This window comes from Nothobranchius furzeri, chromosome 12, assembly GCF_043380555.1.
Source record: "Nothobranchius furzeri strain GRZ-AD chromosome 12, NfurGRZ-RIMD1, whole genome shotgun sequence".
Lineage (NCBI taxonomy): Eukaryota > Metazoa > Chordata > Actinopteri > Cyprinodontiformes > Nothobranchiidae > Nothobranchius > Nothobranchius furzeri.
In genome coordinates this window covers 16,545,222-16,562,088 of record NC_091752.1, presented here as the reverse complement: position 1 = coordinate 16,562,088, position 16,867 = coordinate 16,545,222, and the positions used below count along the sequence as shown (strand labels likewise).

The window sequence follows — 16,867 nt, the reverse complement described above, 5'->3', positions numbered from 1 at the left end:
ATAAAGAAAATGTGATTGTGAAGACAAGTAATTATTTAATATTTTTCAGTTAATAACGCTGACTACAACAAACTGCTGAAGCATGAGACAAACAGGATTATGAACGTAAGAAGATATGTTGTTCTGTTTTGTGTACTCAAGTAATAAGAACAGAATTACCATATTTCAAGAACAGTAGTCGAACACAATAACTTAAAAAAATTAGACATTTTCAATAAAACTGCTCATTTCCACTTGCTTTATAATATTAGCATTTGCAATTTTGTTATTAAGGAATGACAAGAAAGAAGAATTAACAATAACATAACTATTAATAAATAAATGTCAAAGAGTTACTAAAACAAAAATCTTATGTAACCATTAAAGGTTAAACTGTGTTGTGTGTCCATCTTCATGTTTTCATAGTGGCTGAGCGGAGAGCTGACCAGAAACAACGGTGGAGGCAAATTCCAGTTGGGTCTGTGATGGAGTGATGCACGCCTGGAGTGATTGCTATCTCATCCACAGTAAGCACACACTCTCTTTCCATCTCTGTCAGATTTTTAACCTTCAAACTGAGCATGTCAGAAACCTCTCCTAACACACCTGGTTCCAGTTTAACGGGCTGCATTTGTCTTTGCAGGGTTCTCACATCAGGCAGAGGGATACTCATGTCCTGAAGAAACCTGCAGCCTGTTGAAGCCACTGAAACACGGAGTTGTACGGCCTTTTTGATTGTCTGTTTACTCCATTTAATGCCTCTTGTGTTTTTCGTGCCAATTGCCTTCAATTCATCTTTAGTAAAAATATTGCCTATTTTTTTCCATGTTGTAAACTTTCTTTCGCTGGACTGAATGAATTTTTGTCCGTGTTTTAAGTGCTCCTTCCAATAACGTGTTCTGTTTGACTTTCTATTTGCTCCCTTAGGTTTTCCAGCTGGGTTCCCTGGTTGCAGAGCCTGTTCCTTTCTCCTCCTGGCCCTGACGCCGGCTCCTCATGACTTCCTGATGTCCCTCTCTCCTGATACCATCTCATGTACCCCCTCACTTTCCCTCATCTCATTTGCCTCACTGCTGCTGCTGCTTTCTAGCCTGGCAAGCCAGACTAAATAAATGTATTATTTAACTTACTTGCTTTACTTAACTTTGCAAAGCAAGAATTTGGTCTAGTTCACTAGGCTGCTTTCCTCATTCTCTGAAATTATAATGGCACTGTTAGAATAATGAATAATTTTTAAATAAAATCAATACAAATGTCTAATATTTCAAAAGATTCGTACCACAGTTTACTTGAGTACAACATGTGTGGTACCAGACTCTTTCTCTGTGCAGAATTAAACAGGACGAGTCTGGCAGGCCAGGCCAACTATGTCCCAGGGTGTATCCCGCCTGAGATTGTCCGTTGACCGCTTGAGATAGGCACCAGCCAGCCACCCCCCCCCCCCCCCCCCCCCCCCGCCGCGACCCTACGAGGACAAGCGGGTTCAGAAAATGGATGGATGGGTGGATAATCTCCTCTCCCCTAGCGTAGCTGCTACTTACCAAATGGCCAGATTTATGGTGGTTCTTTCCTCCTGTGGGAAGTTTGCTGAACTTCTATCCCTTTTCCCTCAGTTTCCTCTATGTCTGGTTTGATGACGTCCCTTTCGTGAAGCACATTTGTAGTCCTGGAGTTATTTTCACACAAAACCTAAAATAGCATTTCCCCATGTTTGAAAATAAGCGCGCTCTTGGTATCAAATTGTTTCTTTAAAATTCACGGACATCATGTGTGAAATCCATGGCACAAAACAAGAGGAATTAGAAAATAGTGACTTGCCTTCATTTTTTCGTTCTTCCGGGGACCCATGATGTGGAAGTGACTTAAGCTCCCAATTAAGACAATTAACGCCAAAATAAGGTCTCTTTTTCAGATTGCAATGGTTTCTGTACCACCAGCTGTGTCCTATTGGTCCAATTTTGTAACAGAGATTGATTGGGAAAAAGTTTGGTCACTAACACAAAAGTATGTACTTGCTAACAAACAAGGTAAAAGAAATTTCCTTTAAATTGATTCACAGATTCTACCCTGCCAGACAGTTTCTGTCCAAATCCTTAGCAGATATTAATGTTCAATGCTCTTTCTGTCAAGAGCGACCGGAAACAGTTTGTCATATGTTTTGGTTTTGTAAATTTACCTATAAAGTATTTTGACTTTGGAGAAAAAAAATGTCAGAACTCTGAGAAAAAAAAATTGAGATTAAAAGTTGAATGTGGAAAATTTCATAAATAGCCAAATAAACAAAATACTTCCACGGGGCGTTTAGAGTTGTGCAGAATGAATGTATAGTATTTCATTTTAATTAAAAAATAATCAAATATTTAGAGGCACGACACTGGGTTTATGTTTACATCTACCAGCCGTTAGAGAGCACTATTGTGGGTTGCCAAACAAGGTGCTGCAATGCATATTTTGTGTTGGTATTAAAAAAATCAATAGTTAAAAAAGACAGTACATGGTTGATGCGTAGTATTTGTCTCTAATGTTTGACATTTCCAGATATTAATCTTGAATTTCTTGTCAATTTTATTGTTCAAATATAAAATTTAAATGAGTAAGCCTATTTAACAAATCCAACATGTCCACACCATTTGCTTATTTGCCAAAGATTTTTCTTTAAATCATCATTTTGAGCATTACATAGCTCAAACATCATCTCCACCTCCAAGTGTCGAATATATTCTAAAATTAAGACAGAGGCCAGTATTTCTTACTGCTTGTATAATTTAGATCATAAAACCCTAAATGTGTTGGTTTTCAGCAATTCTCTGCACAATAAGTGGCACTTATTAATACCTAAGCATCTTTGACCACAGGAGCTGTGAACTGAGAGTGCTTCAAAACATAAAATATTTAACAGGCTTTCTCCTCTCTAAACCAGTGACGCCATGAAAGGCCGATCCTCCAGCTCATCTCCCAGTGGTCCGGGTGTGTTACACACAGCTTTTGTTTCTTAATTACAGACCGTTTACAGAGACACGTAATGTCGGGTCGGACAAACCATTAAGCAAGGCTACATGCGTCTTAAATCATGAGCAAGGTCTTTATTCGGTTTCACATATGTGCTTTAAACAGGTTTTTTTTCCAGTTTAGAAATGGTCGAGTCTTGGCAAATAAGAGGTCTGAATGAAGTTTGGGAGAACTGCTGAAGTTTTCTAGCATTCATCTCGTGTTGGTACATGATAAGAGCTGGCTCTGACACACACACACACCTTTCCATCTGCCTCATGGTATAAGTCAATGCAATCAGTAAAGTTAGCAGTTTACTATGGAAAAAAAACTATTTTACATTCATCGTATATATTAAAAAATCTGGGTAAATAAAGATTTGTAACTTCTGAATAAATTTATATTTTTGCACATATAAATTTCAAATACATCATAATTTTAAATGAGTGTCTAATTCACAATGACCACTTTTTTTTATTCAACATCTCGTGAGTTTATGAAGCCGAGTGTGCATCCATGTTTCCTTTGGTGGTTAAAAGAAAAAAATTAAACTGTTACAGAGCAAGTTTTCTGACACAGACTGACAATTTTCACAAGCTTCAACTTGTCCACCTTTAACTCGTGAAAGTATACACAGCTAATCAGTGCTGAAAGGTCGGCGTTCTTTTTTCCCCTTCCCATCAGTAAAGATTCAAGTGTTCCTTTGTTGGATTTTCAGTAAGATTTCAAAGACTTTTTTTTTACAGCAAACCCAGAAATAATCTCTAGTTGGATGACTATTTAACTGCAAAATGGAATCAAAGTCATTAATGTTCACAAACAAGGTGTGAACGGCGTTTCTTTCACACTTTGACAGATGACACATTAACGGGGTTTTGGGCTTCGAGTCTCGTCTCCAGTTTACTTCATCTTCACGTGGAGTTCAGAAACCAGCGTTAGCTAATGATGTTTTAACAGGTGATGCGGCGAGTCAAATCAAATATCCGAGCTTCTGAAGAGTTTGTTTGCCGTGTGATTGCTCGACAGCGGAGGAATCTGAGGCTCCAGAAGTTGTCCTGTAGTGGAGGCAGTGAAGGCATCACGATGCTGCTGAGAGGCTCCGCAGCACTGATGTTTCCCCGGAGAGTCCGGACTTCCGGGGTAGCGTTAACGGCCCTTGTTCTTTTTGGCATTTGCCTGAACAAATATAGAAAAATAAATAAATAAATAAAAATTTAGATAATAGAAAAAGTTTTGTGATAGATTCAGGTACCGTTGGTTAAGACAAGCTCAGATTTGTGTATTTCGTTCAAATTCTAAAGACATGCAGAGGCTAGCCGGTGGACTTCATGAGAAAATAGCCACCAGGAGAGCGTGAGCGTGTTTTGGCCTGTGGCTTCCTGACACACAGCCGTGTGTGCATGCACAAGCAGCAACATGCACGCATACAAGCAAGCTTCCCCTCTACTTCTGCTTAATGACTTTGGCAGATGGCTGCAAGCAGGTGCTTTTTACATAAAATACAGGCAAGAAGCACGGCGCCACCGATGACCTCCTGGTTCACCTCGTAACAGAGGAAAACTTCCCAAAGTCACATGATCTGGTCCTCTTTTCTGACAGAGACGAATAAAAATGTATATTTCTCATCATCATAAATGCTTGGAGTACCTTGCCACCCAGTTTGAGGGTGTCGATTTCCTCCCTCTGCTTGCTCAAAGTCTCATTCATGCTACACAGATGGTCGCTCATCATGCTAAGCTGGTCTTCGTAGCTCCTCTTAGTGGTGGTGAGCTCGTCCTGCATAAGAGACAATTAGATAAACGTCTCCCTGCTTAGAGAAATAACAGAAAATACTCAGCCAAAGGAGCTTCTTTGCATTTTCACCTGCAAGCGTGTGATGTTCTGATTAGCCAGTTTGACCTCTTCGCTTAGCGTCTCCCGTGCTTTTTCCGCGATGGTTAATCTCTTTGCCAAAGCTCGACACTAAAGAGGAGGAAAATGTAAACAACTGCTGTGCCCCGGCAGCTCTGAAGTAAATACAGCTAGATGAAACACTCGGGTAAGCAGACGTTTCTATAAGAGGCCTGAACGTTTGAAACTAAAAAGCAACAACAGATCAAGGACACTGCCATTTCTAGCACACAAGAATGAAAGGAACTGATGCACCAGGGCAAAAAGGAGCCATGGTCTGATCACATCTTTACATCGCAATTTACAAAGAGCGTTAAGTGGTGTACGGGGGGTGGAACTGGGAGTAGGACAGGCTTCGACTGAGAGAAAGTCGTGGAAAGTACCGGTACCACTGGTACGCTGGAAAAAACGGACTGGTGAGCTGAGACGTACAGTTTCAAAAAGCCGGCCCACTTAAAAGCACCGATATTACGAAATGTGATCAAAAGTCGCCCCACTTCTCACAGCATGCAGCTGTAATGAGCGACGAGCGTTCCCGTGAAAGACGGGAACTTTGCTACTCAGACAGGTTTGCTCTTTTCTGCAGAACACCTGTAGCGCTGCGCCCGTTAAGTTGTGCTGAGAAGGCCGCTCATACCGCGGCTCCAGGAGACTGAAACCCGACGTCTGCAACCACACACCGTTTTCCAGGGTGATGAAAACACAGCCATCTTGGCTGTGACCTTTTAGCTGTCCATCGGCAACTTCTACTCCTTTTTTAGTTTATCTGTCAGTGTCCGCCGACTTCGCGTTTCCGCCTGAGCTCCAGGGTGTTGGTTTTTAAGGTGTCGGAGTAAGACCAGGTGGAGACGCGTGATTCGCTGTGGTGACTCATGAAGGGAAAAGCCAAATGAGAAGGATGAAGTTTGTTCTTAAGGTGGCGCAACGTATTCGTAGAGCTTATTGTCAGTTTAAAAAACGTTCAAACTGCAGACATTTTCTTTCTCCTGAGGTGACATGTTAGCTCGGCATTAGCCCGCTAGCTAGCAGATACGTGTTATAGTGTCTGAATTCCCCACCTGCAGTACATTGTGTGACGGTACGTTGTTGCTGTCATCCATGTAGAAATAAATATTAATGTAGTAGAACTAGCTAAAATAAATAAAAGCATTATTATATTTGAAAATCTCTATTTCAGGATGAATTTAAAAGGACAGGTTTGCCGTTTTATAAGATTAAATCAGATGTTTTACGTCAGATTCAGGATTGTTTAAATGTCACGTGATCGAACTCGATTTTTAATCACATGATTGGATCGGAGTTGCCAAAAAAAAAAAAAAACCTGTACACACTCCTGTCAGCTCCCAGAAAAATAATCTACCCACAAACGGGTTTGTATAGATTTCTGAAACTTGACTTTGAAACAAAAGGAAGCATCCGAGTTCTCACACACGGCTTCTGAAAAATATCACCGTGCAAAAAAACAAGCTGAAGCAACAGCGAGCGTACGAGCAGCTTCTGTATCTCTTCACAGATGGAATGCGATGTTAGCGGCAGTGTGGGACGAAAAGGTCAGCCGTTCTCCACGAGAAGCCGTCTACCGAGATAGACATGCAAGTAGATGCTTCACCTCAGAGTGGAAGTGCACAGCTTTGCTGTCGGAAATCTGGAGCTGGGTGGTGAGCTCTCCTACTCGTGCCATATAGTGAGTCTTTATCAGCTGCTCTCGAGACTCCTCGTCTCCCACCTGCAGCACAGACACAACATCAGCAGCAGGTCGAGCAGAAGAACCACTTCAGGGTTATCCCCCCCCAGACTTATGCATATTTTCCCCACAGAAGGGCTCTCACGGTGACTCACGTGTTCATTTGTAGGTGTTGTGCACAACATGCCGACCTGGTGTCAAAACAGATAATTAAGTTAGGTTTTAATCATCAGTGAGGAGGAAAAAATCTCATCTGCTTCAAACACAAACAGGCCTCTGAGAGGAGGGACGAGACATCCCGGAGATGGGAGACAGAGCTGAAAGCTCTGGGTGAGACTCCACTCTGATCTCTGCTGGGACTCAGACTAAAAAAAAAAGGAGGGATTTTCTGTTCTGCTACATCAGCAGATATAAAGTGGGAGGTTCATTAAGCACAAACTTGCTCAGCGTGGGAGCTAAAGGAAGAGAGGGATAACACCCTGTCTCTTTGTTGGAGCCAATCACAGAAGTGCTGCAGGTGGAAACAAACAACAGCTTTCACGGCGACGGTACCAGGCTGGTGCAGAGAGTCGCTTCTTTCCCTGTGGCGTTCTGCTCCATCTCCACCTCCTCGTGGGTCTGCGTAAGCCGGCTGGCCGGGGCCGTTTGGGGGTTCGGGCTTCCTCCCAGGGCCGCAGCAAGCTGCGCTTCCAGATCCACGATCCGCTGGTTCTCCTTTTCCAACCGCACCTTTCCCAGCTGAGCCTCCAGGAGCCAGTGCTCCTTCTCCTGCTCCAGACGAGCGATCTTCTCCTGACTCTGCTGCACCTGCAGGAAGGGGAGAGAAGAACGCGCATGAGCTTGTCGCTGAGCAGAGGTTAGGAGGAGCGAAAGGGCAGCAGAATTTAGGACGAAATCTGATGAGATGCTGAAGACGAAGCAAGCTCAAACTTCCAGATTCTTCACACCCCGTCCCCAAAGACTCACCAAATCCTCCAAATCACACGATGAAGTTGCACAAGTGTAAGAATTTCTGTTTCATAGCCAACTTTCCCACAAATCTCACTTCCTCAGCTGCTTTCAGTCTTCTTTCAATTCAAACTAAACCAAAAAGATAAATATACATCCAAGTGGAACCGTTCATGACTTCACCCTCCTCCCATTCAAACAGCATTCAGGGCTGACTCATTCTAAATGACACCGTCTACATGGGTTAGCGGTCTTATCTCGGGGCAGCCTCTTCAGTAAACAACTATTAAAGTCCTCTAAAGGCTTTTTAGAAGGGCTGTGTGTGTAATTTACCTGCTGAGAGAGCCCTTCTCTGCTTTCGGTGGAGCTGGTGAGAATACGGCGGTTTGCCAGGGCTTCTCTGTAGGGAACAGACTGTGGCCGGACCTAAAAGTCCAATAAAGCAAGAAAAATAAACTCTGAATCAAATGAAGTCCAAATGTTGAGAATTAAAGCTTTCAATATGTGGTTAAGATAGAAAAAAAGCATTAAAGACATCAAAAATTCAAATCAAACAAACAAAAGACCAACTGAAAGAAATTATTTATTTAAAATATTTTGTTTTTAGAAGAAAAACTATTAAAATGTTGTAATCCTGGTCATTTTAAAGGTAAACATCTCTTTAAATATAGCAGCTTTAAGCACCAATTCGGAACAAAAAAAGTTGGAATTTGGAGTGGAGTTGACCCCTGACCTTTTTAACGGCATGAATATAGGCAGCAGCTTTCTGCTTGTTGGCCAGCATCGCCTCTGCCTGCAGAGGATTGAGGGTCAGCGAGCTCCCTCTGGGGCTGTAGGCCGGCGATGTGAAGAAGTCCAAGTTGTTGCTGAAGAAAGTGGCGATCTGTGGCGAACGGTTGTGATGTCATAGCGCAGAAAAGATCAAACAAAAACGTGGGACACTGACTCAGACACTCAAAGTCAAGTTTGTATGGAGTCTTCTGAGTGTAAAAGTTCATGTTAAAAAGCTCGTTCACAGTGAAGCAGCAAGGCGGTTGGACAAAAGCAAACACAAACCTGACTGCTGCCTGCCCCCTGGTGGTCATACCTTGCCAGTTACGCTGGTCAGCGATCCCAGAGATCCCAGGAGGCACTCTGAGGTGGTGCAGAGCTTCTGGGTGACGGTGGGGAGCTCCCGCTCAATACCAGCCTTCTGGTTATAATGTTTTGACATCTCTAAACACAAAACAGCAAACAAGATTAGTTTCACCAGGTAAACCTGGAGAAGTGATAAATATGTCTTCCCTGTCATCTTTTAATGTCAAAACCAACGTCTTTTATGTCACTTACGCTCTCATATACAAATATTGGGTTGCAAATTTTCTGCATCATCTCCGATGAAGGCTTCTAAAGTCTCGTCATTAAAGGTGTAGCTGGAGCTTTTTTATTTATTTTTTTGCCAAATTGCTCGAAATGCTCACACCGATTACAAGCAACACATTCACGGTTTTAGCAAAAAATACATTAAATCAAAAAGAAGAATTTGCTGGAGATGATGGAAGGGTTAAAATGATTTTTTTACCACTTTATGCACTTGACTGACCAGTTTAAGTTGGATTTCATTTAGGTTGAAGATGAAAGGCATTACTAGATGATTTTGAGTTTAATTTTTGCACGAGATAAATGGATTAGAACAACTCTGGAGTTCAAAAGAAAACCACCTGCAGCAACCCACGGCCTTTTGTTGGAAATGTTTAGTTTTTGGAGGTTGAGAGGCCACGACAGCGTGTGTGTGTGTGGAGGAGAGAGGAGAGTCTGAGAAGATTTGGGTCGAGTTCTGGACGTTGTGACCTGTTGTCCGTGGGCTTTTCCAGATTATCAGTGACCCTGAGCTGCTGTGACTTTAAACTCAAGAATAAACCAAGAAATCTAAAAACTGCCTAGTTTTTTTTTTATTTATTTTTTTACCATAAAACACAAAACTATACTAGCTGGCATGCTGAATAGTTACACGGTTACATAGGTTCTTTACATCGGGAATCATGGCAGAAAAGGTGCCAACAACAAGGGAAACAAGCATCCGACATTCCTGTAAACTGGAGGTGTGGCTTGGGTGGGGTGGAGCTAAAGAAAGGGGGCGGATCTTTGCATTTTATAGACCCTTTTACTACCTACGTCATCAAAAGTTGCGCGCGCAGCCTGGCAACGAGAGTGAAGGCTTCCTCATTCACACTCGATACTAAAACAGCGTTTGAAACCTTTTGTTTTGAAGTTCTGAGCACATAAAAATGTCGGGTTGTTGCGTGTATGGATGCCAGAATTGCTTCTCTTCAAGCAGTGGACTGAAACTTTACAGAATTCCGAAGGGAGCACATCCATTTCAACAAAATCGGAGGCGTCTGTGGCTGCAGGCCATCAAAAGGGTTGATGAAAACTGGACTGAAAACACGATCCGAAATGCTCGAGTTTGTAGCGCCGATTTTATATCAGGTAAGGTAATTATGTACTAAGATTACACCAGAAAGCTGGTTAACGTGTGTTCTATTAAATAAAGTAAGTTGTGTTTGCTGGTTTGCTTTTAAGCAGGCTATTTATTTTATGCCTTCAAGACGCAAAACTCAGCGTCTATGTCGTGATATTTTACTTTCTGTACGTGGCCACAGACAACATAGTTGTATGCATCTAACGATTTGTATGCCCGTAGCTTCTCACGTGTGTACTTACTGGGCCTCTCCACTAAAAACGTATATATCAGGGTATATGCAGGTTTAAGGGAGCCAAATTTAAGACTTTTTAAGACCTTTTTTAAGGCCACTTAGACCAAATTTAAGCTATTTTTATAATTAAATTTAAGCTTTATTTTCCAGCTATTGCCTGGAACTGGTGCTAACCGCGTCGCAAACATGGGATTAGCCATCCAGTTACCATCGAACTTGCACTTCCCCATGGCGCAAGCTCCCACTAGTTTAACCAGCTAATGTGCTCATCTAAAAATAGCCCCCTTTCACAAGCAACTGAATGTGTACGGTTCCGCTTACGCCAATATCATACACAAAAAATGCTGAAGACTAACTAGAAATTCATGAAAATTTCATAGAAATAAAATAATCTTGTTTATTAGGTCTTTGAAAATTTAAGACCTTTGGAAACTGTATTTAAGGATTATTTGTCATTTTTAAGGATTTTTAAGGCCTTAAATTTGGAAAAGCTAATTTAAGACTTTTGAAGACTTTTTAAGGACCCGCGGATACCCTGTATATATCGGGCCACCGGATATCTGGCCACGCACCTACATCTTCCACCCATTCCGTAATGCCACAGGGATCCGGGAGTCTGTTGCCATTCGTTAAAGTGAGTTTAATAATATAACATTCAAGATTTGCCGGTGATAACCCCGCAGCGTAGCTTGTTAAAGCCTGACACAACGCCATTCTCTGTTGCCAAGCTGCGCGCGCATTCTCGCTGACGTCATATTGTTTACAAACAGTAAAAGGGTCTATATTTTCAAAAAAGCATCTTGCTTAAATGGCAAGAAAAGCATCTATTGCTCCTTTAAGAGAAAAAGAGAGATAATTGAGCAGAAAATGAAGAATGTGTGAGGTGTCGCAGTCACTAAACAACAGATGCCAGACACGTTGAAAGGCAGACTGGTGTTTTACATGTACAGAAAAAAAAGACAGATTTTAGTGAATGACTCCGTATCACAGATGGCCGACAATGCTGCTCACCTTTAACAGCATCATGAAGACTGAGCAGGCAGGCTGCCAGCTGGGTGAAGACAGCGGAGGTGCTGCTCTGTGGCATGGCGTCCTGCTGAACACCTGAGACACACGGCACTCTTTAGTAAAACAAGAATATTGTGTCACGGCTTCGTGACGCCAATTTATGAGCCTAAAATCAAAGATTCCCTCTTGTTGCTTAAAGGAGGCGGCTTTTGTTTTTATAGTGATAAAAGACTGGAGAAGCGTTTTAGTGCTTGAACCTACTGGGTAAGGCCAAAAGGTTAATGTAGCTCTGCAGCTTCTCAAAAGCAGACGTGACTTTCTTCACATCGCTCTGCAGCTCTTGGTTTTTTGCGGTCAGAGCAGCTGTGCAAAGAGGTGCCTCGCACTCTTCTTCCAGACTGAAAACAGCAGAGATGATGGCCGTCAGTACATCCTCCTCCACTCCCTCGCTCTCTAAAACACAGCGCTGACCTCTTCAACTGGTAGGGAAGGATCTTTAGCAGAAAGTGGGTGTATGAGGCAAAATTGTCAGCAAACGCCTTCAGTGTGACCACGGTCTCCTTCAGTGCAACAAAGACAATACGATTTAAAGTTTCTTTAAAAAAATAAAAAAAAATAAACTTTAAAAGAACCCCCCCGTCCAAAACTGACCAGGATTGTAACGGTGTCTTCTGTGATGCTTTGGTAAAACTGTAGGAAGCTGTCCTCCAGGGGGCGCACATAAGCAGCGTTTTCATGTAGATACTGAGAAAACTTGAGAAAGAAACCAGCACGAACCAGTAAGAGGAGACAGAGTTGGTTTGTGTGTGTGTTTTCGGCACACCGACCTTCTGGTTCAGAGGGGAGACGGGCTCGATGGAGGAGTCCAGCGGATAGATGTGGACCCTCTGCTCGGTGTAGGTGTGGAAGTTGAGCAGAGCAGCCACCAGGTCCTGGATGAAGCTCAGTGCCTGGCCGGTGACGTCCCTGGCCTTCAGCTGAACTCAAACAAACAAACAAACAAACAAACAAACAAACACACACACACACACACACACACACACACACACAGCTGACTGTCAGTTTGCGATGATAAAAGAGCTGTGTGAATTATTGAAATGAAAACCTACATACTAAAACTATTTATTTACTCCCTCACCTGATGCCTCCGATTATGCGACGGCACATTTAGGCTGTTGTACTCGTTGAATTCTGCAAGGTGTGAGAAGGAAAGAGCAGGTGAATCAGTTACAAGTCATGTAACAGATCGCCATCTGCTCAGAGGCAGTTGCTCACTGGTGTCATTGAAGGGCACTTTCTCCTGGATCACACTGCTGCTTTGTTTCAGCTGTCTGCTCAGCTCCGACTGGCACCGCCTCAGCTGCTGCTGACTGCACACACACACACACACACACACACACACACACACACACACACACACACACACACACACACACACACACACACACACACACACACACACACACACACACACACACACACACACACACACACACACACACACACACACCAGTAAGATGCTTGGTGTCATCTATTTGGATACAATTGGTGTGAATTTTAAAAAACAACACACCACTCATCTGTTCGGATTCGACATTCCTTCGCATCCCTTTCCAGAGTTTGGCCTTTCACCTTTCAAACCATATTAATATGCAACATTAGACTTTATTAAAACTGACACTTTCATAAAAACACCCGATGGGTCTCACCTCCAGGCGCGCCTTGTCGCTCTGCAGCCGATCGATTGTTTCCACATACTTTGTGGTGAGACTGTGAACGATAGCCCGATGCTGCTCGGCGTCTTTTTCCAGCTCCTCCAGTCGAGCTCTCAGCTCCGTCTCCCTCTTCTTGTGCTGCTCATCTGCTTCGTAGAACTAAACCATAAAAGGATTGTTGCATTAGGAGCTTCATGGCAACTTTAAATACAGGAAACAAAGACAATGAGAGGTGGCTACTTGTATATGAAGCCGTTCATTTTCTTCTATTTTTTTCTGCAGATCCTCATTAAAAACACTCTGTGTCTGCAGGCCGTGCTGTGAGGGAGGGTCTCCTTTATTCTGGAAGAAGGAAAATAATATTTTGATACTATTATTTAGCTTGTGATTATTTGAAGGTGAAAATTTCATCGTTTAGGTTGTAGCCTATTCAGATTATAAAGTAAATATCCATTTTCTCAGCCCAACACTCTCGTCCCCCCCCCCCCCCCCCCCCCCCCCATGATCACCTTCCCCTTTTTGCCCTTGGCTTCACAAGCAGCCAGCTCCTCTTGCAGCAGCTCCACCCTCTTGGCAAGCTGCTGGTTCCTGAAGCTGAGGCTGTCCATCTCCTGTTCCTGCTTTCGCAGACTCTGGTCCCTCTGCTTCAGCTGGTCCTGATATGACAAAAGAAAAGTGAAAACCGGTCGTTTTCAACTTTTTGATGCAGTTATTGATTTGCAAATTCAGAATCACAATATATAACTTACTTTTAAAGATGCAGAGTTGCCCTGCTCATCTACAACTGCCTTCTTCAGCACCTGGTTCTGGGCACGGAGCTTTGAAAATAGAGGAAAACACAAACATGTTTGTTGATACAATCTTTATTGCAAAAACAAACAATTTACAGCATGTGACAATAGGCTGAAACAATAAGTTGTTCATTCATATGTATATCCTACTCTATACTAATTCTTTGCCCATTTTTCTATTAACGTGTATACATATACTGCTCAGTGGTTTTTTAAAAAGTGGAATAAAAGCAGTCAGTGACAGTCAGCAGCACTTCCTGAGGAAGAAAAAGTGCTTAGGCTAATGGAGAGATCAGAGCTGAACAGGAAACAGCAATCCACGTGATGTCAGCTGACACAGAAACAAAAGAGTACTCCACAGAAAACACTGGCAGACTTTACTGCAACCAGATCACAAATACATAACCACCTGGGGTGTTAACAGCTAAACAAAACAGCTAAACATTTGAGTTGGTTCAGATGTCAAATGAGGCGTGCAAAGCAGAGAAGACTAATCTGTTGCTACGAAGTTATCCTTGTTTTATAAGCTACACGTCACCTATTCTACCTGTATGATGCACCATAAACCCTTAGTGGATCTTTTCAGACAGAAGCCAGTTTATTCTGTCCACCCCAATGCACTTCGGTATTTGACACTGTACAACCTAACAGATTTGTACAATATGCACGCAGATTGTCTGGTGAGCCGGTTTCTTCCTTCACAATTCATGGTCCATAGCACCATCAAAATGCAAATCAGAACATTTACTCTAACATTTTGAATATTTGTCACAGATAAGACACAAACCACATAATATTGGCAGTGGCTACACATCAAATATTAGGATTTTTACCTTCGAGTACTCCTGTGCCAGCTTGCTGTATTTTGTTTGCAGGTCTGTAACATTAGCCATGGTCGCTAAATCCGCTTGTAAACAGTAGACGCTAAAAGCTGTCTGAGCAAGCCAAATTAGCTGATTTACCGCAGACTGAGTGTTTCTTTAACTACCCAGAAGCCACGATATAAAACATTTTGATAGATAACAATGGTCAGGACTCCCAGATAGCAGTCATGATGATTATTACTAGATTCACGTTACGATTTCATTTCTACACCAGCCTAACGTTTCAGGTTAGCAAGTTAGCAGCTAACCAGCTATGTAGCAACACAAATCCCGACACCGACCGAGACCTAATTTAAAATCAGCAGCGTCCGGAAATGATGTATAACAAATATTGTAGCTGTTGAGCAACTGAACCAGTTTATATCCAATTTGTTTGTCTCGTTTTCCAGCTAACCAGTAAATCTTCCTAATGAGAACCGAAGAGAGGCAGCGGAACCAATGTCAGAGTTCAGCCAACAGGTAAGCTGTCGTTACCACGGCGCCCCTAGCGGTCAAGAATACAACAACTTCATCACAACATAACAAACGTCATGGACCATACGGACAAAAGCAACACATCTCTTTGTTTTAATTTATTAAAATGTTATAAATATGTGTACTAAATTTACATATTAATTAGTCTGCTGTTGCAGTCTTGTTTAGGAGGATTTTGTGGAGAGAAAAAAAGAAAATTTCAAGGTGAAATCAAGGTTTCACTTGTGACTGGAAAGGACTGGCTTGGCCTTAATTACTGTTATCTAAAAATGAAAACAAGGTTGAAATATTGTGTATGTTGCCTTATCTTGTGTTACAAGGACAAAGTCCTCCATGTGACCTTTAAAAGCAAACAGCAGCAACGAAATGTGCACCTTTCTTTATTGTTGTTGTTTTTCAATAAAAACTTTAATTTAGATAATAAAATTGCAAACTTATCATAGTTTAATTTCTTTGGATTATGATGCAATTTTTTTCAAACATTTTTAAGTGTTTATAATCTTTACAAAAATATATTTTTGTAGTTTTAGCCATTTTTCTAAAGATAATAATTTATTGGTTTAAAAAAACTATTTTAATGATATTTAAAACTGCTAATTATGACAATTATTTGCTACTCTGTTTTTTATTTGTTTTTGTCGTGAAACAAAATAAGGTCAAAAATCACAAGCGAGCAGTTGTCCTGTGGAGGTTAGTCTGTGCTTGTCCTTTTAAAACACTCATGACCCCATTTAAACCAGAAGTGAAATGACATGTGGCTAATGCACCCATCACAGCACAAATCCTATGTGATTAATTTGATCTAATCCATACTAATCTCTTTAGGTTTTCACCACATAGTGTAACAGTTTCCTTATTCCCTTTGCTGCAGACTCGCTGCTCCTGATCTTAAATGTATACAGGCAAAACACAAACTCTCTCACACTGCATCCAGCGGCTCCAGCATTGTCTGGTTGCTTGGTAACAACTGTCGGCGTGGCGTGGTTGCTAGGGTCGTGTGGGAGGGGAGGAGGGGGGATTGATTCTGCTCTGATTTTCAGCTGAATTGAGGCAGTCAGTAGGGAAAAGCCCCCTCTTCTCCATCTCCTTCTCTAGCAGTCAACACACACAGGACTCTATTGAACAATAGAGCCGTGCCAGAGGGGCCTGATGCTAGTCAGACAGGCCCTTGTTTGGGGTCACACACTGTGTTCATCCCACAGTCCTCCATGACTAATTAACTTACAGCAAAGAGTGCCGTTAACACGTTTGATGTTGCATCCATCACAGGCTCAGCCCAAGAATTTACAACGAGGTGAGGTGCGTCTCTGGCAGTCTGCCATGCTCGTGCACTCCAAACACATGCTGGAGAAAAGGGAAAGTGAGGCGGAGCTGCCACGCGTGGTGCTGAGTGCAGCCCATTCAGTCAAAACAGAGCTGAACTGCTGGGAAGGATGGGAAATATCTGACAGCTGTAACATAAATATGTGAAAACCCAGATTATTTACAGCGAGAATGCAGATCTTGTAATCTTCCCAGCAGATTGGTGATGTGATACTTTGTTGGTTGAACTTTTAAAGGAAACATAAACAAAACTCACTTTTGCATCCTTTCGTGCTGCCATCTCTACTGCCTCTATCAACACTCCAAACGTGAAAAACCCAGCCATCCATTTTATGTCAGTGTTTGGTTTTATGAATCCATCCATCCATTCATCCATTTTCAGCCACCTATCCGGGGTCGGGTTGCGGAGGCAGTGGCCTAAGCATGTAGGCCCAGACGTCCCTCTCCCCAGCCACTTGGGCCAGCTTCTCCGGGGGAACCCTAAGGT

The 16,867-nt window shown here is 42.3% G+C and overlaps 1 protein-coding gene across 1 annotated transcript; it reads right to left on the bottom strand.

Moving 5' to 3' along the window:
• Positions 1-3,538: 3,538 nt before the first annotated feature.
• Positions 3,539-14,822, bottom strand: ppp1r21 (protein phosphatase 1, regulatory subunit 21). Its single transcript, XM_054750164.2, has 22 exons — positions 14,533-14,822; positions 13,658-13,726; positions 13,418-13,564; positions 13,149-13,250; positions 12,903-13,067; positions 12,767-12,825; positions 12,469-12,563; positions 12,332-12,384; positions 12,021-12,170; positions 11,845-11,946; positions 11,665-11,753; positions 11,455-11,591; positions 11,197-11,289; positions 8,577-8,704; positions 8,223-8,372; positions 7,823-7,915; positions 7,094-7,348; positions 6,697-6,732; positions 6,467-6,583; positions 4,831-4,929; positions 4,615-4,743; positions 3,539-4,143 (listed from the first exon to the last, which is right to left on the bottom strand). Exons 1-22 carry the CDS (start codon positions 14,590-14,592, stop codon positions 4,114-4,116), a joined length of 2,358 nt encoding a protein of 785 aa, XP_054606139.2. The 5' UTR covers positions 14,593-14,822; the 3' UTR covers positions 3,539-4,113.
• Positions 14,823-16,867: the final 2,045 nt, after the last annotated feature.